Below are 24,964 nucleotides of genomic sequence, written 5' to 3' on the forward strand. Positions count from 1 at the left end.
CCACGGTTGTGTTATCCGTCAGGACAACGGTATGTGATTCCACGATCACCTCCTCGTAGCGAGGAGGTTGATGTGAAACTCTGTCTCTATGGCCCCCATAGGCCCGAGACGGAGTCTCCGTGGATGTGGCCCCCCCAGCCCCGTTTCGACGCTATGGTCGTCACTACGTGACATGCCGGGGGTGCAGGAAACCTGACACCCTGGGTCAAATTGGGCTGATGGGTCCACCACCAGAGTTCCTCTCGCGCGATCTCCGACAACGGAACCGCGAGGGATATTGGTGACGACTGGGCCTGCAAGCAGGCTAGAAGGTGTAGTTGGGTAAGCCTAACGTAGAAACGGCAGTACAGTACGAGGTCTACCATACTGGCCATTAGGCCTACCACCTTCATCCATGCCACAGCGGGTTTTGCCCGAGACTCGGCCAAGAGTCAGGCACACCGCACCATGTTCGTCACCCGCTCGGGTGAGAGCACCGCGAACCCCTCCGTGAGGGTGATCTGGGCCCCTACAAATAGTGGTGTTCAAGCGTCGGGACCACGCTGGACTTTTTTGAGCTGATCAAAAAATCCAGGGTCCCGCACCCTACGGACTATCAACCCCATGAGACCCGTAGTCTTCAGTGGAGTGCGTCCGTATATGAGCCAAACGTCCAGGTAGCAACTGATGTTGACACCCCTGTGCTTCAGGTGCGCTGCCACCGCTCTGACCAAGAGTGTTAAACACCCTGGGAGAGATGGACAGGCGGATGGCGGTATCAAAACTGGTAATTTTGATCCTGTACCTAGAAGCGCAGATGCCTCCGATCTTGAGCGGCGATCGGCATATGCAGATAGGCGTCCGAGAGATCTAGCGATGTTGTTCCCATGCCCCTGATGGGGCAGGCTAGCACCGAGGCGAGAGTCCCCATTCTGAACCTCTTGGGCCTGAAGAACGTGTTCAACAGCCTGCGGTTCCGATGGGGCTCCTGTCGCCGGTCTTCCTTGGAGCCAATGGCTCCAAGATCACCCGAGAACGGGGGTAGACCGGGACAATCGCCCGCCTGTGAGAAGCTGTGTGATCCCTGTCAGTAGTGCCCGACGCTGGGGGCCGTCTGACGGCACTACTGTGGACCTCTGAAATGTGCAGGCGAATGTGGGGAGACTGGGTTGCCAGTCTGTAACCCCCACTCACCACTGACCATACCCAGGCGCCAAAGAGATGGTTTCCCACCTCTGGGTGAAAGCCATAAGCGGTCAGTCCACTGGGAGATCCTCTGTGGAAAAACCGCTGAGCCCCCAGGAATGCTCTGCCTAGCTTCCCTTGGAAGAGCGCTTGCTCTTCTTCGGGCTTGCCAGCTGTTCCTGTGCTACCCTTGCGCCTCCCAGAAATGGGTGCTGCAGAGGTAGTGGGCTCGGGTACTGTTGGTGGTGCACGGCCTGCTGAAGTCGGAGCTCCTACCCATGGTAAGGGCAGTTTCCGACCTCTTCAGAGTGCTCCCGTTGGTAGCTTCTTTGCACGGTCCTCCACCGTGCGCAGAAGCATCCAAAGAGAAAAGGACCCTGCCTTTCCATCGCGTTGAGCGATTGGAGTGGCAGGCCCCTCCCCAGCTGAGTGGACACCCTATGGGCTAGGCCCATGGAGCTCTCGTTGAGGCTAGCTGTTAGCACCGCTAATAGGCTCACCTCATGGAAGAGCTCAGATGTTGTCTGAGCGTGATACGCTTGACGACATCTGGGTCCCTCTCGGATCCCCTCAGGTAGGTCCCGTGGTCCTCCCGCGTTACACGCAGAGGAAGCGTGCAAGCACGCGCGCCATAGCTCTACTGAGCTCGACAGCCCTCGATATCTACCCGTGAGGTTTGCCGGGAATGAGAGTGCAGGCGTCCCCTGTGAGGAAGCAGCAGCTGAGCATCCTACTGAAAGGATCCCCTGGTCCTCCTCCATGGACTCCCCCTTAGGGGGTGTCCGGAGGAAGATCAGTGCTGTTGCTCCCCTCGCGGGGCAGCGGGGAAGGAGACTGTAGTGATGTCACTACCGGACTCAGCTTCCGACTCCTTTCCCTCGCCCACAGTATCCGTATCATGCTCCGATGACGGCAGGGGTCGAAATAAGCGATAGCCCGATAGCCATGGCTATTAGGTTTTCTGTCGGGCTATTGGGTTTTATCTCCATGTAGCCCGTCGGGCTACAGGGGTTTTCATGAGCGCAGAAAAATGAAAACATGTGAAAGAAAAATAAAAGCTTGATCTCCAATATTTACGGCCTGTCCAGAAATTATGTACCGGGTAACATAAAATGCAATGTAACGACATTTGTTGAAGTGAAGTCACCGTAGCATTGTAACATAATTTAAAAATAGAAATAATACATGCATAATTACACAGATTGCGATATTGTCTAGAACCACTGCTGCTAAGTTATTGCAGTGCTGAATGATGACATGTACATGAGTTGGAAAATTTTCTAATTCTAGGGATCGGAAAGAAATGCTTTGTGGGTGGTGTGTAGAGATATGACATCGGTGAAATACAACACAATGATCGGCCGTAGAAGAAAAAAATGACAAAAAGTTGCCCTTGAATTATGTTTTAGTCATCATACTCCAGTAATTCAATAAATATCATAATATTTGGCCTAAACTTGAACTCATTTGCAATGAAATGTCATTTTTTATTGAGAAATGCATGGGTTCCATGTGGTGCCAATGGTGGTGAATTCTGCACTTTGCAAGTTTACTGCATTTTGTGGAATTCGGCGAACTTTATGGCATAAAGAACACTTATAGTAAGTAAACTGCTTGGGAACTTTCTTAAAAAGCGAGATAGTTGGTTACAGGCGAGAATCGTGGCGTGAGAAGCGAGATCACATTTTTTGCCGGGCTTGAACTATTTATACCATGAATCTATACCGGTAACACATCATTGTAACCAAAATCACAAAATCTGATACCAATTAATTCAAACGGTACATTCAATACTTGACAGATTCGAGATTAAGAACCCTTCATTTTAGGATTTGAGCGCATATTTTTAACTTTCAGGGGGTTCAGGGGTTCTGAGAAAAACCTAGTGCTACCCCTGATTATGGGGGGTAAGGGTTACTCACTAATAACTGAATATTTGAACAAACGATTGGTTTGAATTGTGCAAAAACAATGTCTTTTTTCAGGGCTATTGAATTTCCTTCAGGGCTATCAGAAAAAATGGCTTGATAGCCCGGATGGCTATCAGGAAATGGTCCCTTATTTCTACCCCTGTGACGGTAACTGAGGACGGGCATCTGAAAGCGGGTAAGAAGGCATAACCACTGTGTGGCTCGCCGACTACCTGCCAGCAGAAGAGGGAGTACTCCGCAAGACCCTGAGGTATCCGCCATGGCACCACTGGGTCCGCATGCTCTCGCAGCCGTCGTCCTAGCGCTTAGCAGCACGGGCCTACCCTGATCAAGATCTGGGTTAGCCCCATGCCGGCTGGCCTGGTCAACAGCTGATGTTGGTACTGCGTGGCCATCGCTAGGCGACACTTGCCACGGTGCTAGGCCGTGGAAGAAACACCCTGCGGCGGGTACCACGGGGCATACCCCGCCGGCAGCTGACCCTGAAAGGATCCGCCACCAGGGTAACCCCATGGTACTGCAGTACCAGCACCGCCTCCCCCCCCTTGTTGCCACAGAGACTGTGGCGACTAAGGCGGTGCTGCGGCACCGGTCGCGGTATCAGCGTGGTACCGTGAGGGTTCCCAACTGTGGACCGCTGTACCTCGCCACACTGCGTTCCCTGTTTGGGGATCAAGCTGTGTGCTGGCGTGGTACCGCGCTGCATACTAGCGTGAGGTGCCCGTGAGGGCTCCGGCTGTGTACCACTGTACCCATGCCTCACTGCGTTCCCCGCAAGGGGATCAAGCCGTGTGTATGGGTACCCGCTTATACCGGCTGTCCCTTGGCTAGAGGGAGCTTGCCTAGTACCACGGGTAGCTGAGCGCAGATACCCCGATCAATCACCTCGCCACCTGAATAGGCAGCGTCAATCAATGGAGCTATGCCCTGTTGATTTGACAGTGATCGATCAAGAGAGGTAATTGACCCATTGACGGTAATGGATCACCCACGCTCCGCTGGCTCTCGAGGACATAAGTGGGTTGTTGATCAGCTAGGCTGTTCAAGCTACTTACTGTACCCTCTAGAGCTTCGCCCAAGGTCGCTGTGTGTGGCGGACCACTCACGGCAGCTATGGGCGGTGCATAGCGGCTACCACTTAAGTCAAGCCGTAGCTCGTCTTTGTAGCTGCCACCGAATGCACCTGGGTCGCTGTCCCGTGAGAGACTGCGAGCCCAACTCCTGAATAATCGCCAGCCAGTCCCTGTGGACAGCCAGCAGCTATTCTAGGGCCCAGGGTATCACTCGGCGGTCCCGCCATGGAACGCTGCCGTGTGACAACCCCAGTTGGTTCTGCTAAGACTACACCCACAGCGTTAGCAGCGGTATCGTCTCTGCTGAACCCATGCATGCTAGGGTTCAACCCAGGCAAGCCCGGGTACCCTTGCATGCTGCCCGTCGCTGGCTACTACTGTGGCTGTTTGAGCCCGTGAGACATGCCTGCAACAGACGGGTGTCCTCCTGCTAAAAACCCGTGAGGATTTTTCGCTAGAGGGCTGGTATCCTCCTGCTACAAAACCCGCTTAGGGTTTTCGCTGGTGGTTACCGCTCTGCTGCCTGCTACTTTGCTCCGGCGTATAGTCAGTGCTTTCGCTGGCTGCTGAGCCTTTGGACGCTTAGCAGTCCCGAAGGAACCGCCTGCTTGTCCGGGGACCGGAGCCCCTTAAGCAGACCTGCCATGACCCATAGGGGCTGTCATAGCAGAATCTACCGTATCGACTGGTATCCTCCTGCTGCAAAACCCGCTAGGGTTTTCGCTGGTGGTTACCGCTCTGCTGCCTGCTACTTTGCTCCGGCGTATAGTCAGTGCTTTTACGCTGGCTGCTGAGCCTTTGACGCGCTTAGCAGTCCCGAAGGAACCGCCTGCTTGTCCGGGACCGGAGCCCCTTAAGCAGACCTGCCATGACCCATAGGGGCTGTCACAGCAGAATCCACCGTGTCGACCTTACCAGTGCCCTTGGTAGATTTCTTCTTCGTCTTATGGCGATGGCGGAGCCTATCCCAATCGTCAAGCTGGAACTCGGAGAGTCCTAAGCAAAAAGAAAGACATCTAGAAGATCGTGAGCACTCCTGTGGGTGAAACAGAGCGGTGTGGGTCCCGCTCCGTCACCAGGGAAGGGCAAGCCCGACAGGGCCGAGGCGAAGCGAGGAGAAAGGGAGGGGGGCACTACCCCCCAACACGCGACTCAAGCCCAGTAAGCAAACCTGAGCACGGAGGCTGGTCGCTAACGTTAGTGGTAAAGTAAGGACTGGCTAACTTTATTACTAAAATGTCAGACGGGTCCCTACCAATCCCCACCGTATGAATATCTGATTAACTCGTCTTTATTGGACGGTAATGAAGACATAACGATAGAGTAATCACCCTAACATAGCAACAATAACCTACCGTACATGAAATACAATGTGTATGTACAAACATCTATTGTAACTTACAGGCTGCAATGGTTGTTTTACGTGGAAACAAAATGAATGGCGCCAACGAGCGGCCATTTTGAATTGCTCGTGTGTCCCGTGATACAAACGGAGGCACGATATGTAGCTAAGTTTTGGATCGCTTTTTGTCACTTTTTCGCCAGAAAATGCCGTCAAAACTATCCTCAGCGAACAATACCGGTTTGGTTTTACCTAAGGTGTGAAACTACAACCGTATATCTCGCCTTTGGTCGAGAAATTGATACACAGTGCTATGAACAATCGATAGGCACGTCTGTGTCAGTCGGAGACCAAGGAGGATAAGGGACGATCATATGGTGTGACGTCACCTTTTGGGTGAGTCCACCGGGGGATCGGGGGGTTTTTGTTATTTATTCATTTATGTGGGACAAAATGACTATTGGTTTTTCCGCATCTCGGGATCGATGCAAGAAGTATCTTAATCAACATCGGAAACGGTAAGATCGACCGGTGTACTGAGTCTGCTGCTTTTCTCTATATTCAGGCCTGATTGTGGTCCTAAAAAAAATCTGTTTTTGTTTAAGTTGGCGAACGGAGGGAGCGGAGCCTCGTAGTGGGGTTCGAGGGGGCTTCGCCCCCCGAAGCTCCTGGGTTTTAGCCATACCAGAGGGAAAAATTGTGTTTCTGAGGCATATAATTGTATGGGTTTTTTCTAAAATTGTTTTTCATTTTTAATGCATGCAACCCCTAAAAAGTTTATAATTAACACTTTCTTAATTTCCCCACTAACATTTTTTTTAGTAGAAAAAATCGGAAAACCGATTTAAATCGGGGAATAATCAGGCCTGTATATTATAAGGTTTTCTATACTGAAGATGTAGCAGTGTGGTGTTCAAATTATTATACATAAAACTCCCTGTCTACTGAAGATACCAGTGCATCAATGCTTATTTACAACATAATAATACAAGGTTTACTAGCTACTAAAAATAGCAGTTACGGTACTTTTAACTTTAATTGGTTTGCTCTACAAAAGAAAGCAGTATTGTATAAAGTTAGTATTTTTGTGTACATTTATCATCTACAAGTAGGCCTATATATTTTATAGCATTCTAGTAGATTGAAATTTATGGTGGCTGGTAAAAAAGACCCAAAATCAAGATATATTAATTATTATACATGTACTTCAACCTGTTTTCCAAAATAATTCAACAGTCATATTACAATGTAGGCCTACAAATACGCAATGGTTCTACAGGGCTGTCAACTCTCACGCATTGGCTGTGAGTCTCACGCATTGAGTCACTTTCTCACGGTCTCACGCCAAGGTAGTATAATCTCACGCCTAGGTAATAAATGTCACGCAAAAAGCTGGAAAATGAGTAAAATCTCACGCATCGTCATGAATAATTTGTTGCTCCTACCCCCCCCCCCCCCCTTTTCACCTTGTCGAGCGCCGTGGCTCAAATAATCATGGTACAAAATTAACATTGGAGTCGGCAATTCCCGGTACGCCTCTGTCTCACGCCAAGCAATTCCAAAAAGTCGACAGCCCTGGGTTCTATGTCTGATTGTAGGGAGCATTTGTTTTCTATACTCTTTCAATAAAGGCTATCCTTCTTTCTGCACAGATTTGAAATACATAGGTCTAAGTGTCCTTTTTTCTTGTGTGTTAGAATTTGCTGAATAGGTTATCATACCAAATTAACGCATGGATCTGTTTATCAAAATTTCTAACATGCTAGTTCAGAAATAAGCTCTTGCCAAACACAAAAGTCAGCTATTCAGAATTTGCAGGACGTTGCGGATATAACAGGCCTAACTGTCCCTTTTTATATTATTTTGATGGATGTTACATTATTCTGTTGATGTTAATCACATAAATTCACAGTCAATCTAGAAACACACTGCAATATTTTACCACTACTCTGAAAACTACCCCACCGCCCTAAATGGGTTAATACCAGCCTTCCTAATACACACATTTTTCTATATCTGTATACGTATCATATTAGTGAATCCCGCTTGGCCCTTGATATTAAGCAAAATTTGTGTGGTGTCTATACACCAATGGTTAGCCTGGGGGCATCACGAAGCCAGAGATAGAACCTAATGAAACCTAACTATGTATATGGTACAATACACCAGACGCAAATGTAAATATCCTTGCAAAGCACTGCTTTTATAACAGTTTCATTTGCAGTGTATATATTACATGTCCAAGCAAGTTGACTTTAATCACCTTTGCCTGTGTAGATGGATCTTCCAGCTTGTTAAAACCAATTTTTTGCTACATGGTCGCATGTCATAATGGTCCAATTTCCAGAACATATCATCAAAAATTTATTTTTTGATTATTATTACGAAAAATTTAACCCGAAAATATGTTGCGTTTTTGTTACAACAGTCAATTAACATGTCGTTAATAACTTAATAGTACAGACTTCTGTGTAAATTATAATTTAAAATGCATTTTCCTTAAATTGGACCCTAATCATAAAAGTTTCAAATTTAAACAAGTTTGTAATGAGGTTTTTTTTAAATCAATTTTAGCATCAGAACATGTTCTCTACAGTTAATGTTCTCTACACTATAATACATTAACCTAGTTCATGAAACAAATTTTTGAAAACCAGCTCCGATTTGTACAGGGTGCATAGATAACCCTCACTAAAGCTCACTATTAAAACCACTCTGCGTGCACGCATTCCACGTGACTTGATGATACAATCAGCCGAAGTCATATACCCAGAGAATTGCTGCCCGGGCAGCCTAACCTCGGTAGCTACAGGTCGGTGATCGTGTGCGTGGCATGCAAGGGGTCCCGGGTTCGAATCCCGGGGGTACCAAGTGAATTCTTTCTTCACCTTCTCTCCTTTTTCATTTCTTCTTTCCCTTCCAATAGCAAAAAAAAGACAGCTATGGTTTGGGTTAGGGTTAAGGGGGTACTACACCCATGTGGTAAATTTGTGACTATTTTTGCATTTTTCCCAAAAAATAATTACACACTGGTAACAAAAGTTATGTGTATTATTGGGGCAAGGAATCCAATTACTACACTGAAATTTCAGTGACTCAAGACAAGCGGTTCAGTATATATGATAGGAAACGAGGTACATCCTTATTTCTGATCATAAATAACAAACCGCTTGTCTTGGGTCACTGAAATTTGAGTGTAGTAATTGGATTCCTTGCCCCTATAATATACATAACTTTTGTTACCACTGTGTTATTAGTTTTCGAGAAAATGCAAAAATAGACACAAATTTAGAGAGGGGTGTAGTACCCCCTAACAACTTAATTTTCAAGTAGTCATTTTGCAAAAGTGGCAATAATTGTTCTACATGTATATTAGCTCCAACAACTTTTTAAATACAATATTTAGATTCCTCATGCAATTTCCACAAAAATGTTTTTATCAATGAAACTATGGCAGCAATCAGCTGGCAATGTTTATTTATGGCCATGCGTTATGAGTTGGGGGTCTCATAGGCTGGAGCCTGGACATTTGCGCAGAATTTTTTGCATAAATGTTGAATTGTTTAATTACTGTAGATACCTACATAGGTAAATTATATACCAAATTAAAGCTTTTGGTGAGAGCTTCAAATTGGTACCTTAACTTTTAATATAGCATGTCTACTTCAAAAGTTATAGCAGTTGAACGAAAAAAATGTCAGGGTGGAGTCGGCCCATGATATGCTGGCCCATGATATGCACTTTTGTGTTAATGTTTGCTCCAGCTTATTTACGTGTTGTTTCTGATTTGCTTTTTTGCCCCAAATTAGTCAAAATGCCTAAATATGACAAGCCTGAATACTATTAAGTATCATGAATGTGCAATCTTCAGAGTTTTAGGGTTTTAATTAAATTAATTAGCCAGGGTGGAGCCAGAGTACGATGTGCCTGCACGGAAAATGCCGGCTCAGGATATGCTCTTTTCCGGTGAAATTTGCGAAAACTTATCAGGATTGCATTTCTGATTTGATACACACTGTCATATTTAAATATTTAACTTACAAACATAGCCTTCTTAATTTACATGTACATGGTCTTTTTAAAAATCCTTTTTTTGGGGGGGGGGGTCCAGGTATTTTACATGTTTAGTGGCGCATCATGGTACGTTTTCTGAGGGGCAAAGACAAACAAATTCCTGGTGGACCCTGTGTTACTGTGATTACTGGGTGTGATTATTGTGCAAAAAATGTCAATTGTACACTATATTTAAGCCCAAAATTAAGTTGAAAATTTGTGTAAACAGGCCAATTTTCAATTTCACACTAGGTGGGGCGGAAGTTTCTTTGAGAAGGGGTTGGGGTTTTTTTTTGGGGGGGGGATTTCTTTTGTGGGGGTTGAGTTAGCTAACAACTCATTTTGGGTGGGGGATGGCTCAACTCCCTAACCCCCTTGGTCTTCACAATTTCAAAGGACTACATATGTATTTAAATTCAACTTCAATGTTCATCAGATGAGCATGTGTATTAGCACCGACTTAATCTCAGTTTTTGGGATTTTTTTGTACCAGTATCTTTCTAACAAAGTAATTTTGTACAAGAAACTTTCTCATGAGGCAGTCATTCCAAAAGAAACTGTTTTGTATGTTGGGATTGACTTGCAAACATATATTTGAAATTATGCAAAGCAGCCAAACTTACTATTTTAAATCCTGTTGATGACTGTGATATCATACATGTGCAACCCTACTACATGTAACTTCAAACTTCATATTTTTGACAACAAATTTCAAAATACTGTGAATTATAAACTAGTTGTACATTATTACTTGAATTTATGATGACATTCTTGTATTTTAGAAAAGTAAATTTTCTAGACAGAGCATGATTTGTTAATTAAATCAAATTTAGTGCCGTTTTTGAATGGAGCGTTTTAACCCTTGCGCAATTTGAGCACCGTAACAGGTAGCAAAGTAAAACTATATATTTTCTGAAAGCTCTTGATGTGGGGAATGCAAAAATGGGGTCTATTTTGATGTAGGGTAAGGCATTTTTAAAATAGGACCACTTGATCTTTGGTCATTTTTAAAAATAACTTCCCTCTAGAACTTCATATATATTTCTTAGCACTGCCCCTACATCAGAAATAACTGCATTTTTGGATTCCTCATGAAATTTCCTTTCAGAATATGTATACTTTGCCTATAGTAGCATGTACAGGTACTGCAATAATTAATTCTAAACAAAAAATGGTGCGATTTCCCAAAAATATGCAATGTCCGGCAAAAATCCCCCAACTCAAAACGCATGGCCTTATTCATACACAAGGTGTTAGCCACAGAGCCGTCCACCCGCCTTTTGGACAGCCAACTTCAAAAGTAGACGGTTGGAAAAACCATCAACCCATCTTGGACTCAAAATCCCCAATGAGATGTATACATTGTGTCTGTTACATTGTATGCTTTATTGATTGGCCCATGGTGCTTATGTGTAATACAACGATGCGTTCCCATTGAAAATCGTTGAAAATGCAACTTTTGATTTTGGGGTTTGAGGCTTTGGAGGCGCACCGCACATCTTGGTCAATTCTTGTTCGTTTTTCACGAACAGGGTGTCAAATGAGAAAGCAAAGTCAAATGAGGTTTAATGATATAAAACAAAAAACAAAAATAAAGAAATACATAAGAGGCGAAATAAATAAAGAAACATGACCTATATTGTCAAGCATGATACGAGGAATATGAAAAAAATTATGAGAGCACCTCCCCCCCATTAAAAATTAGTTAAAAAATAAAACAAAGAAAATCATAAATATGTGAAAATGTGCATCATAAAATAAAGAAATAATTAAGCGAAGTAAATACAGCATGGGCTATCTTGTCAAGAATGATAATGAGCGCAGTGATATGTAATGTTTTAAAAGGTTAATCAGTATGAATAGAGGGTGTATAAGTGTTCAGGGGCGAGCCGGTGTTCAGTGCCAAGGCGAACACTTCCTGTTTCCACCGGGACATGCGCTCGGCCGTTGTTTCGGGATGCCTGACCAGCATGCAATTCACGCGTACCAGTGTATTGGCTTGCTAATATGCTAATTATTCACATTTATGCTGAAATTGTTCCTGTTTTCTCACATAGATGGATAAAGGGGACAATATTTGACATTGTATGTAAGTTTGAAGAGAATCCATATCCTAAACCGATAGGGTTACCCCCTTTAAGGGGGTACTACACCCCTGGCGAATTTTGTGCCTAATTTTGCATTTTTCTCAAATATTATAGCGCATTGGTGACAAGTAAGATATGTATATTATAGGGGCAAAGACTACAACTACTGTACTGAAAATTCAGCAAGTCAAGGCAAGTAGTTATTGATTTATTGATCAAAGATTGGTTTCCCTCATTTTTGACTGTAACTCCACATCTGTTGTCTGTGTTGAAATAAAATTTCCAGTGCAGTAGTTGTAGTCCTTGCCCCTATAATATACATAGCTTACTTGTCACCAATGCGCTTATAATTTTGAGAAAAATGCTAAAATAGGCATAAAAGTGGGCAGGGGTGTAGTACCCCCTTAATGAAAGAGGAAAAGTAAAGAATATAAAATAAACTAGAGCAACTTTGCCCTTTGCAAGGGCACAGGGTAAGTTAGGCGGATGACTGTGACGACCTGATCAAGCAGCAATAGGCCCTACTGTGCTGGATAGTATTAATTTTTTAAGACTTTCATTAATTGCCGTTTTAATATACGGTACCTTGATCGTGGAAAGCTGACATTTTGAAAACTTGACTTTTGGCCTCTGTACATGTATGTATGACCCCCTTAATGACCTTAAAAATGACTTTAAAAATATTTAAAACATGTTAAGAATGTCATACGGATCATTGCATTTAAATTTCAGCTCAATTGAAGCATTTTGAAAACTTGACCTTTGACCCCTTAATTTAAAAGGAAAGAAAATCTTTGTTGTACCATCGTGGTACACGCGCGCAACAATGCATCGCTTATTTCAAGTGGTCATGATGGATTTTACTTCGGAGGATCCCGTTTTTCAACGGAGACGAACAATATGCATGAGGTGTTTTTTTTAACAACATTCATGACCAAATTTTACAAATATTTCACAAGTGGTCATGTGTCTTATGGTGGGACCCCAAAATACCTGGTGGCGTTACATTTTTCTCTCCTCTTTCTGATTTAACTTGTTGTCACAAAGCTATTCTTGGTCCAATTGCATCAAGTTTGGGCTCATTATACAGCTTGATTAGTCTAATTTTCAAATATGTTTCACAATTTGGAATTCAAATTTGTTTAATTAGTGAAAAATATTAAATTGTTAACGAAGATAAACCTGGTGGATAAGTGGTAGAGGATAAGTGGTAGAGGAGTATGTACAATCTCTATGGCAAATGCAAAAAGACATGGCATCTTTTTGAATTTTAAATTATATCATTGTCAAATTGTGTGCTATACATGCAAATCATACCTCAAATGATAGCTTGTTCATTCATTATTCATATTCAGCTATTAATTTTATCTAATCGTGTTTATAAGTATTCACTGAGAGCCGCAAGTCACAAGAACCACAATTTTTTCCTATTCACTTACACACAAATGCCAAGATTTTCAGTAACAACATGCGTTTTGGCTTTCAATTGTTGTTTCTTGAGAATTATACACCCTAAGATAGGAAAAGTATACATTTTTGGAAAGCTTTTTTGTCCCAGGAATCTAAATATGCAGTTAAAATAAATGTAGGATACACTCTAAAGAAAATATTTTCAAAAATGTAATCAACATTTGGTGCATGAAGTTACGTATATTTTCACACCCTGTATCGCCACTTTGGTCAATCATAACATAGCAAAAGTATACATTTTATTATAGTCCATAGTGTGGCCTGTCACAAAATAAGATTTCATTTTGGGTATTGCATATCAGTAGCAAATGCAATGAATTATTAATTTAGTAGTAAAATTAAAATTTTTCATGATATCACCCTATATATTTTCTTACACACCCTGTATACCAATTTCAATTTTGCATAGTTGGATTCCTTGGAACATAAGCTTTCCAAAAATGTATAGTTTTGCTGGTGTGAGATGTATAGTTTTAGATAAATATCAATTTTAAGTGAAAAGGATGACAAAAGATCAAAATCAGTGCTTGTAACGCAAATGTGCCCCACCATATGACACATGACCAAGTATCATACACACATGATTCATCAGTTCTATGGTGTGCACTTGCTTGAGAAGTCTAGCCAAGAATTTGCTCACCGATAGCTTCACATTCTAGGCTAGAGACCATTGCATTCAAAATCTAGTCAGATTCGCTGAAGCATGACACCGTGTAAAGCAATGGAAGTTCAGAAGTAAACGCAGCCGATCAGGACAGGCGATTGCAGCAAAAATGTTGCTAAAATTACACAAAATAGGCAAATCTTGCTCAAATTCAAAAGATACAGTTGACTCATCAAAATAACTTCCATCCAATTCTCAAAATTAACAGAATAAATAACCTCCGGCAGGGGTAGCGTTAACCCCCGATCGGGGGTGAATGACCCCCTAAATTTAAAAAATATTAATTTTTTACCCTCCATATATATGGGAATGTGCAAGCTCGGGGGTGAACTCTGACCTTCTGATTTTGGACCTTACTCCTACCCCTGACTACACAATGTACATGTACACTGCAAAATATTTTTTTACCCCCGACATTTAATTTTCACCCCATGTATTTGGATTTTCTGCAAGCTCAGGAGTGAAAAACACGGGAAAACAACCCCTGACTTTCGGGCCTTAATGCTACCCCTGACCTCCGGTGCAAAAAATTGCACCGCTGTCTGACTGAAAAACAATACCAACGCACTCTAGCATCAAATGCATAACTATCGTGTGCAAATTCGAGGCTAGAGTTCTCGAGTATAAAGTGTGCATGTGATGTCAGTTCGTGGGGCAGTGCTAGGAAATTTGCACAATTTAGACTTGGTAAGAAGTTTGATTGTGCCTTCAATTCCTCATTCATGACCCTCTGAAGTTGTACGGTAGTCAACAGTGCAAAATTCGGAAACTGCATATCGCTAACTACATGTATTTTTGGTGACTGGCATGCTAGAGGTTTTTCTTGACACTTCCAGGCATGGGAAGACAAGTGGTTAATGAGGTTTAATTCGACCAAATGCCAAGTCCTGCAGATCACAAATAAGCGTAAGCCGATCAAAGCATCCTACACCGTCCATGGACACACCCTGGAGGTCGTGGAGTCTGCTAAATATCTTGGCGTACATCTGGACCCATGGCTAAACTTCAACACCCATGTTGACGCTATCACCAGGAAGGCTAACTCCACCCGGGCCTTCCTAAGCCGAAACCTAAGCCACTGTAGTCGCAAGATCAAGGAAGCTGCGTATACCACCTTTGAGGCTTTGTCAGACCTACTGTTGAGTTTGCTCCTGGGACCCTCATACCCAGCGTAACACCCGTAAGGTCAAGCAGGTCCAACGTAACTCAGCACGCTTCGTAACCAGCGACTATCGTCGTGAGAGTAGCGTGTCACTGTCCGCCATGACAACCAACTGAACTGGCCAACACTACAGGAGAGACGCCTACATGTACAAAGCCGCTTAGTTATGTTGTACAAAATTCACCAAGATCTTGTAGACATAGAATGGACCAAGTACATGTATCTGACCCAATCAACATCTCAAAGGCCACAAATCTCGCTTCAGATATCCCCAGACCAGCTCATCAGTTTACGCCAACTCCATCTTTCCACGCACCATCATGACCATATGATCAAAGACTGGAACATCTTGCTGAAGGACCCGGCTGAGTATGCATCCCTCGACGGCTTCAAGCTAGCGCTGAGGGATCGTCTCCTGGTGTAGCTCCACATCCAGCTTTTTAATCAGCACTGTATATATTTTTGCACAGGTCTGTCTACATGTACATCTTCATGTTATAATTGTTCCTACCCATGGCACACACGCAGTGCGTTTTCCTCAGCCATCTGAGGCAGCACTTAAGGAAGGAAGGAAGGATAAGATGGGGTGAAGTGATATAGTGGTTTGAGTGAGGGAATTCCATGGACAGGCATGCTAGCTCTGCAAATTCTTCATGTTCTCAGACTTTGGAAAAATGAGTTCCGGTTTATTTGTATTTCGACATTGAAATTTGAATACGTCCAAATTATTTTTTTATTTTTTGATGAATGGAATTTCAACATCTTTCTTAAATTACTAAAGATAAGGCAAATTTGTATTTTCTGTGCTGAGAAAATTGACTTGAAAGCTTTGAAGTTGAACTTAAAGGCCCAGTACAAACCAATAGGAATTTCGAGAGGGTGTCCCCTTAGCTAGCTTTGACAAGACGTGAGAAGTGGGAAAGTGCAATAGATGGAACAGCCCCGACTGACGGAGTCTCCGAGTCCGATCGAACACTCCGGTATTATATCGCTGCTTACAACGAATGCAAACACGACTTTGCTATCAAATATACACTTACTTATTTTCAAACATATAAGGTTTTGATTCATTGCTATATAAAATATATTAAGCACGTAATTATCGCCTACCTTCTGTTGAAAGTGTGACAACAGAGTTCACGAATCCTTCCAGTTGAGAAGCCATGTTTGCTTGTGAAATAACTCGGTGTGACCGCTAGAGGGGGTAAAGTCGTAAATTTTCCGCCAGAAATAGCTGGACACTCAATAAACCCCAATACTATAATTATGCATTTATGACTATCAAAAATACTAGCTAATACTTGAAGCACGTTGGTTGTGAGCGATTTTTTTTTAACAACCATTCCGTAATAATAATAATAAATAAATAATAAATTTCGGAATTTATATAGCAGGAGTATTCACCAAAGAAGACACAAGCCGAATACCATCACTAGGAAGAAGTAGCATCCCTGACATTCCAGATCTCCGGATTGGTGAAGAAGGCGTGCTGAAGCAGATTAACAACCTGAAACCAAACAAGGCCCCTGGTCCAGATGGTATACCACCGTGGATTCTCAAAATGTGTGCTGAAGAGATAACCCCTGTTCTCACAGACATCTTTCAACAGTCGGTTGAGGAAGGAACTCTACCCAATCAATGGAGAGAGGCAAATATTTGTGCCATTTTCAAGAAAGGGGCTAGAGACAACCCTGGTAACTACAGAGGCGTATCTCTCACAAGTGTAGTGAGTAAAATTCTGGAGCACATAATACACTCACATGTTATGAAACACCTGGAGAAACACAATATTTTGGTGGACAACCAACATGGTTTCAGAGCCAAGCACTCCACTGTCACTCAACTAGTGTTAACCACTCATGACCTTACTAAAAGTATGGAGAATGATGAGACAGTTCATATGGCCATCTTAGACTTTGCCAAAGCATTTGACAAAGTCCCCCATGAGAGACTCCTTGGCAAACTTGATCACCATGGTATCAGAGGATCATATCAAAACCTTTCTATTTGAAAAGTAACATGTTTTTTACCCAAAATAATATTCACTACACAATGAAAAGCAATTCAGTATCAAAGTTACGTAATGTTACTATGTCAACGGGATCACGCTCTTGAGTAATGAACCACGATCAAAACAATCACCACACAAAGTATATGGCACTCGAAGGCATACCAAAATAGCGTGATCCGGTAACCAAGAGGATTACGTAACCACTTCGATGCTGAATAATAGTCTCAGGCAATAGTGACCTTGATGAACGCGAGCTGTGTGGAGTCATGCTGAAATATGAGATCGTATAGTCTACGCAAAGTCTACGCTTGGTCGTATTTCACGTAATGCGAATTATGCTGTGCCATATAGGCTGTGACTAAGACTGGCAGACCCAGCGAGTTATCGAAGGGACTAGAATTGACTTCTGATTAGGGGTACCCATAGTTTTTGTATGCGGCGAGACTAAATTCAGGTCTATCATAACCATTTTAGATGACCATTAGGGAAAATGTCTATACAGTCGATTAACCCGAAAACATTTTTAATAACGTGGCGCTATTTCGTAGAGTGACTGTTGGAACAGGGCAGGTTTGACAGTAAAACCCAGAAAAACTTGATCTCACGCAGGGAAAGGAACAAAATGAGTGAAAAGATGGAATAAATAAAAATTCAGGCGGGTTTATGGAAGCACCTACAGCTTCAAAAAAATAATTTTAGGGTTAAAGAATATCTCAAGGTAATATAAACGTGGGTATAGAATTCTGAGTTCACTAGTTTGAAATTGACGGCGATTTAAAGAAAAATTTGGTCATTTTTAGCCAGTTTTCTGTTGCGTTTTGAATGGCCAAGTCTGCCGTGAATTCACTGATTCTGAAATGTTACTAAAGGTTTTGATATGCCCTGCTGAAATGGATTAGACACTTCTTGACTGAAAGATCTCAGAAGGTGGTATGCAACGGCATGGTATCGGCCCCAAGGGAGGTGCTTTCTAGTGTACCTCAGGGTACAGTACTAGGCCCCCTATTGTTCCTGTTATTCATAAATGACCTGCCAAACAACATCAGGAGTACTGCTAGATTATTTGCAGATGACTGCGTCATATATACATGGGAAGACCAGTAGAGAGATGGACATACTGCAGAAAGATTTACACCAGTTGGAAAAGTGGCAAGAGGAATGGGAGATGTCATTCAACCCAGCCAAGTGTTCAGTCATGAAGCTATCAACTAAGAAAGAAGCGCCCGACAGAAGTTACAACTTCTGTGGACAACCGCTGCAAGAGGTAGACTCTCATCCATACCTTGGTGTCGAAATTGATAGCAAGATGAGCTGGAAGGCTCAATACCAGAAGTTAACATCCAAAGCCAACAAAGTTCTTGGTTTCCTCAAGCGTAACTTGTGGTTTTGCCCGAGAGAAATGAAAGAGACAGCTTATAAAACGCTGGTACGTCCAATCCTGGAATACGCTGGTTGCTCTTGGGACCCGTACAAGAAGAAGGACATCGTAGCCATCGAGGCAGTGCAGAGAAAGGCAGCAAGATTCTGTATGAATGACTACAAGCAACTCAGCAGTGTCACAGAAATGACCAGAGTGCTGGGATGCCGGAAGCGTTACAAGACAGAAGAAAAGACGCCAGACTCCAGCTCATGTATAGGATCATGAATGGGGAAGTTGGAATTAGAGCGGAAGACTATGTTCAACAGGGTGGAACAGCAGGATTGAAAACAAGAGGAAACAGCAGGAAACTCAAAAGGGAGCTGATCAGGAAGGATGTGCACAAATTCAGCTACTTCCACAGAACGACGACCGACTGGAATGACCTCGACGAGACGACAGTGACAGCGACGAGCGGGGAAATGTTCAAAAATAAACTTCATTAATTAGCTCTTTTCGCGACGCGACGCCATTAAATGCGCATAGACCTTTGACCGCGAAGTTGGTGAAGTACAGCATGTCTGGCAATGCCGACTCAACCAGAACCAGAACCAGAACCAGAACCAGAACCAGAACCAGAACCAGAACCAGAAGCGCTTTTTCCAGAGGATTCAAAGCGCTGTAATTTCGCTGCGTGGTGAATCATCACAATCAGATCGCATCAACTAGGCTAGTTGCAGCCGAACCCGGCGCAAACCTATCCGCACTTAAATTGTAACATCCACCCATTTTCTGCAGCTCCCCAAATTCCATTGGGTGAAGGAAGTTTTTGATAACGAAACAACTAATCACCGTAAAATGGGGTAACTTCGGTCAGCGGGGCATAGGCCTATAATAGGGGCCTATCTTTTTCAATGGTCATTTTTCGTACAGCAATATTGTTTTCAGTCATATTTGGTGTCAATTTGTTAAGAAATATATTTGGAAGAAATAATATTCGCTCATGTCCAATTTCCTCGAAGTTTACGAAAAAATCAGGATTTTTGACCAAAAATGAGCATTTTTTTACATTATTTCCAGAAAAAATAAAAATCGATATTTGTGAGCAAGGATGTGTGCTTGATTAATTTTATAAGGGGTCAAATGTCACACAAAAACCAACAACTTGCCCATAATACTCTGACCAAAGTTGCCCCAAATGCGGGGTAACTTTGGTCAGGCTATTTTTAACCCTATAGGGCACCCTTACAAAATTATTTTAAAATATTTTTCAACTTCAAGGTGTAGAAGGGAACCCTAATGTCATAAAAAAGAGTTAATTAGAAATATAATTGATTTTGTTTGGAAGCAGTGGTTTAAAAACTCTGAAGTGAAAGTTACCCCCATTTTACGGTTTGTTTTAGTGGTAGGCCTATTGTAAAGCATCACTTAGGCCTATGATCTCATCATCATGACTAGCTAGAAATGCTCAGAGGATAAACTATCCTTCAAAACGGATCCTTTCCACGGGATCACACCCCGGGGATCACACAAAAATAAAAATAAATAAATTTAAAAAAGACTGTTAAAACGCCGTTCTCAATGCCTATAAATCAGTTTCCTCGTACATTATTTGTTTGTAAGAATGTGATCAATGATTTGATGTTGAGCTATGTTGAATAGCCGACCTTATTTAACCTTATTCATCATTCAATAACGGGACCAATATTATTAATATCATCACAATATCCGGTCTCTAAAAGGTTTAATAAAAATATATATAGGCCTATAGGCCTAAAAATTATATAAAAAATAAATAAATAATGGAATTTTGCATAAAGTTCACCCACGGCGGAATATTAGGTCTAGATCTACGCCAGACAGAATTGTAATGTTTGGCGTTAAAAGTCGAGTAAGCATACTCAGAGAGGGGATGGGAAGAAGTAAATTTCAGGATTTGGGAAATCTGACAATTTGCCTGATCTTGGCAATATGTGAATTTTCAGTGATTGTTTGATTTCGACTTGTACAACAGGGGAGAGGGAATCCCCCAGGGCAACACTAATTGGTATTTTTACGCCCCCTAGCTTTACGGTCTGTGTTTCTTAAACTATTCGTTGATTCTCAGCCCAAGTTAGCTCAAAGTTATGGTTCAGCATGTTCAGTAGTTTGCAAAAGAGCCGTGATTTTAAAATCATATTAAAAATGTAAGAGGGGTTTAGTGTCTGTCTTGGCACGTCTTCTTTAAATTCGAAAGTTTGTTTAAATTTTAACCCCTCGACCTTTGTCCTTGTTAACCTAGAACCAAAAAAAGTAGATAGCAGCAAACGATTTGATTCATGCTATCTAGTAGATAGCAGCACCATTTGATTCAAGCTATCTTCAGGTGATAGCAGCACCATTTCATTTATGCTATCATCAGTAGATATAGATAGCAGCAACATTTCATGCATGCTATCTTCAGTAGAAAGCAGCACCATTTGATTCATGCTATCTTTAGTAGATACCACCACCATGTAATTTATGCTATCTTCAGTAGATAGCAGCACCATTGATTCATGCTATCTTCAGTAGATAGCAGCACCATTGATTCATGCTATATTCAGTGGATAACAGCGCCAGTTGATTCATGCTATCTTCAGTAGATAGCAGCACCATTTGATTCGTGCTATCTTCAGTATATATAGCAGCACCATCGATTCATGCTATCTTCAGTGGATAGCAGCACCAATAGTAGATAGCAGCACCATTGATTCATGCTATCTTCAGTAGATAGCAGCACCATTGATTCATGCTATATTCAGTGGATAGCAGCGCCAGTTGATTCATGCTATCTTCAGTAGATAGCAGCAACATTTGATTCGTGCCATCTTCAGTAGATAGCAGCAACATCGATTCATGCTATCTTCAGTAGATAGCAGCACCATTGATTCATGCTATCTTCAGTAGATAGCAGCACCATCGATTCATGCTATCTCCAGTAGATAGCAGTACCATTGTATCATGCTACCTTCAGTGGATCATGATTTGTGCTATCTTCAGTAGATATAGCAGCACCATCGATTCATGCTATCTTCAGTAGATAACAGCACCATTGATTCATGCTATCTTCAGTAGATAGCAGCACCATTTGATTCGTGCTATCTTCAGAAGATATAGCAGCACCATCGATTCATGCTATCAGTAGATAGCAGCACCATTTGATTCATGATATCTTCAGTGAATAGCAGCGCCATTGATTTGTGCTTCAGTAGATGGCAGCACCATTTGAATCATATCGTCAGTAGATAGCAGCCCCATTTGAAGCTATTTGATTCATGATATCTTCAGTGGATACCAGCACCATTTAATTTATGATATCTTCAGTAGATAGCAGCACTATTGATTCAAGCTATCTTCAGTGGATAGCAGCACCGTTGATTTGTGCTATCTTCAGTAGATAGCAGCAACATTTCATTCATGCTATCATCAGTAGATAGCAGCACCATTTGAAACATAATATCTTCAGGGGATACCAGCACCATTTAATTTGTGCTATCTTCAGTAGATATCAGCACCATTCATTTGTGCTATCTCCAGTAGATAGCAGCACCATTGATTCACGCTATCTTCAGTAGATAGCAGCTACATTGATTTGTGCTATCTCTCTCCAGTAGATAGCAGCACCATTGATTTGTGCTATCTTCAGTAGATAGCAGCTACATTGATTCATGCTATCTTCAGTAGATAGCAGCACCATTTAATTCATGCTATCTTCAGTAGATAGCAACACCATTTGATTCATGCTATCTTCAGTAGATAGCAGCACCATTTAATTCATGCTATCTTCAGTAGATAACAGCACCATTTGATTCATGCTATCTTCAGTAGATAGCAGCATCATTTGATTCATGCTATCTTCAGTAGATAGCAGCATTAATTCATGCTATCTTCAGTAGATAGCAGCACTATTTGATTTAAGCTATCTTCAGTAGATAGCAGCACTATCTTCAGTAGATAGCAGCACCATTTGATTCATGCTATCTTCAGTAGATAGCAGCACCATTTAATTCATGCTATCTTCAGTAGATAACAGCACCATTTGATTCATGCTATCTTCAGTAGATAGCAGCAGCATTTGATTCATGCTATCTTCAGTAGATAGCAGCACCATTTAATTCATGCTATCTTCAGTAGATAGCAACACCATTTAATTCATGCTATCTTCAGTAGATAACAGCACCATTTGATTCATGCTATCTTCAGTAGATAGCAGCACCATTTGATTCATGCTATCTTCAGTAGATAGCAGCATCAGTTTTATTTATTTTAGATTACCAGCCCCATTTGATTGATACTATCTTCAGTAAATGGCAGCACCATTGAATCATATCTTCAGTAGATATCAGCACCATTTGATTTAAGCTATCTTCAGTAAATAGCAGCAGCATTTGATTCATGCTATCTTCAGTAGATAGCAGCATTTAATTTATGCTATCTTCAGTAGATACCAGCATCAGAAAGCAGCACCAGTTTTATTTATTTTAGATTAACAGCCCCATTTTATTCATGCTATCTTCAGTAAATGGCAGCACCATTTGAATCATATCATCAGTAGATATCAACACCATTTGATTTAAGCTATCTTCAGTGGATAGCAGCACCATTTGATTCATGCTATCTTCAGTAGATAGCAGCACCATTTGATTCATGCTATCTTCAGCAGATAGCAACAACATTTGATTCATGCTATCTTCAGCAGATAGCAACAACATTTGATTCATGCTATCTTCCGTAGATAGCAACAACATTTAATTCATGCTATCTTCAGTAGATAGCAACACCATTTAATTCATGCTATCTTCAGTAGATAGCAGCATCATTTGATTCATGCTATCTTCAGTAGATAGCAGCACCAGTTTTATTTATGTCATCTTCAGTATAAGCAGGCCTTGCCGTTTGAGGCAAGCGATCGCTCCCACTCGCCCAAACTCAATTTCTAGCGAGCGATTTTCCACTCGCCATAGACACTAAATATCGCTCGCAGGAAATCACCCAAAATTGAATCTAATTTACATTCAAGTTTCAACACTTTCAATGTATTTGATTTGTTCTAATGAATTAGCCTTAAACCTTGAAAACGAAAGAGAGGGTGTTAAACATTAACGGTGCGTAGTGCGTTTTTCATATTGGTATGAATGATCTTTCATTCGTAGAGAGTGATTCAACCACTATAGAGAGTGATTCAACCGCTCGCCTAGCACTCATGCTAGCAAGCGATTGACCACTTGCCTTCAAAATCTAGATGACAAGGCCTGTGTAAGTATAGCATTACTTGATTTACATTCTTTTCTGTGTCACATAGTTACAAAGACATGAAAGAAACACACAGCTATATTAGCTATGACAGTTTTTTTTAATCACATTTTGTTGCATTTATGATTTATTGTCAACTTATGTAATAGAATTGCATTCTTGCTGCCCTCTCATTAAGAGGTATATAAAGACATTATCATTTTATACAAAGTAGCACCACATAATGTTTTGTTGGTAGGTATCCATTTTTTACATTCTTGGCTTCAGATAATATAATAATATTACAAATACTACATGGTTAGAGGGGAAATAGGGCAAACTGTTCTCTTGGCACTGGCTACAGGCCTGTCACTCCAGGCCTATGACAGGTCTATCAACATGGACCTGGAAAGTGAGGGGTGATAGGCCTGTATGTTTCATACCTTCTGGATTGAACCACCTTTCCCTAGAAATATATTACTAAGTAATATTAGCCTTTCTTCCACAGAAGCCTTCAAATTGATAAACCCATACACACCATATGGAAGACATGACCTTTATCTTCCACACAGGGATTGTGAATTTCAAATGGGTTTACCTGATTGGGTGACTCCCATTTGAAATATACACCCCTTGTATGGGAGATTTATCATGTCTTCCATAAGGGGTACTTGGATTTAAACTGGAATAGCCTAAATACATCCTTCACAAATTGTTGTAAATTTTAAAGTTCACAAAAGTTGTGCACATGAAATGTCAAACATATTATTAATAGCAGTGCCTTGGCAACAAAAAATACCGTCCTCAACTCGGCCAACCAGATTTTGCATTTTTGTTTGTTTTTTAGCTGTATGACATTAAAAACAGCCTTGTTTTGCCAAAGTGAATCACATGGTTTGAGTTTAAAAGAAACTCATATTGACCATAAAAACTGTCGGCTTTCAACACGTGATATTCAAAATTCCAGCACCAAAATTGTCTAAAGCAATACAACCCAATAATACAATGAAGGCTGACGACAAATGAGCAGAAATAACCATGACGTCATTGCTCTAGACAATTTTGGCACAGGAATTTTGAATATAGCGTGTTGAGAGCTGGCTGTTTTTATGGTCAATATGAGTTTAATTCAAATAAAACCATGTGATTCGTGCTTGATAATTATTATAACATATGAGACATAATGTTGTGATTGTCATACACTTCCTTTACATTAGCACCTCTCAGCAGTAAGTTCACTGTCCAAAATAACAGGTGCGGGACAGGTGATTAAGGCACTGGTTAATAGCCAAATGAAATAAATCGACCTTTAGAAATAGTTGTTTTTTTTTACATTCAGAAAATATAAATAATTATAATCATAATAAATTATATTGTCAAAAGTTTAGCAGAATGCC

At 41.7% G+C, this 24,964-nt stretch overlaps 2 protein-coding genes across 3 annotated transcripts in view; one reads left to right on the top strand and one right to left on the bottom strand.

Annotated features, from left to right (window-relative positions):
• The window catches only part of LOC140150780 (COP9 signalosome complex subunit 3-like), a 60,588-nt gene extending 44,459 nt beyond the window's left edge, over window positions 1-16,129 (bottom strand). For both annotated transcript variants that reach the window (XM_072172897.1, XM_072172895.1), the window contains exon 1: window positions 16,057-16,129. In XM_072172897.1, the coding sequence (XP_072028998.1) occupies window positions 16,057-16,111 (55 nt within the window). In that variant the 5' untranslated portion in view covers window positions 16,112-16,129. The remainder of the gene's footprint in view (window positions 1-16,056) is intronic.
• A 1,852-nt stretch (window positions 16,130-17,981) lies between these two features.
• Window positions 17,982-18,602, top strand: LOC140150105 (uncharacterized). The gene has a single exon (XM_072172109.1). It carries the CDS (start codon window positions 17,982-17,984, stop codon window positions 18,600-18,602), a length of 621 nt encoding a protein of 206 aa, XP_072028210.1.
• The last annotated feature ends 6,362 nt before the right edge of the window (window positions 18,603-24,964 follow it).

Source organism: Amphiura filiformis, chromosome 4 (genome assembly GCF_039555335.1).
Source record: "Amphiura filiformis chromosome 4, Afil_fr2py, whole genome shotgun sequence".
Classification (NCBI taxonomy): Eukaryota; Metazoa; Echinodermata; class Ophiuroidea; order Amphilepidida; family Amphiuridae; genus Amphiura; species Amphiura filiformis.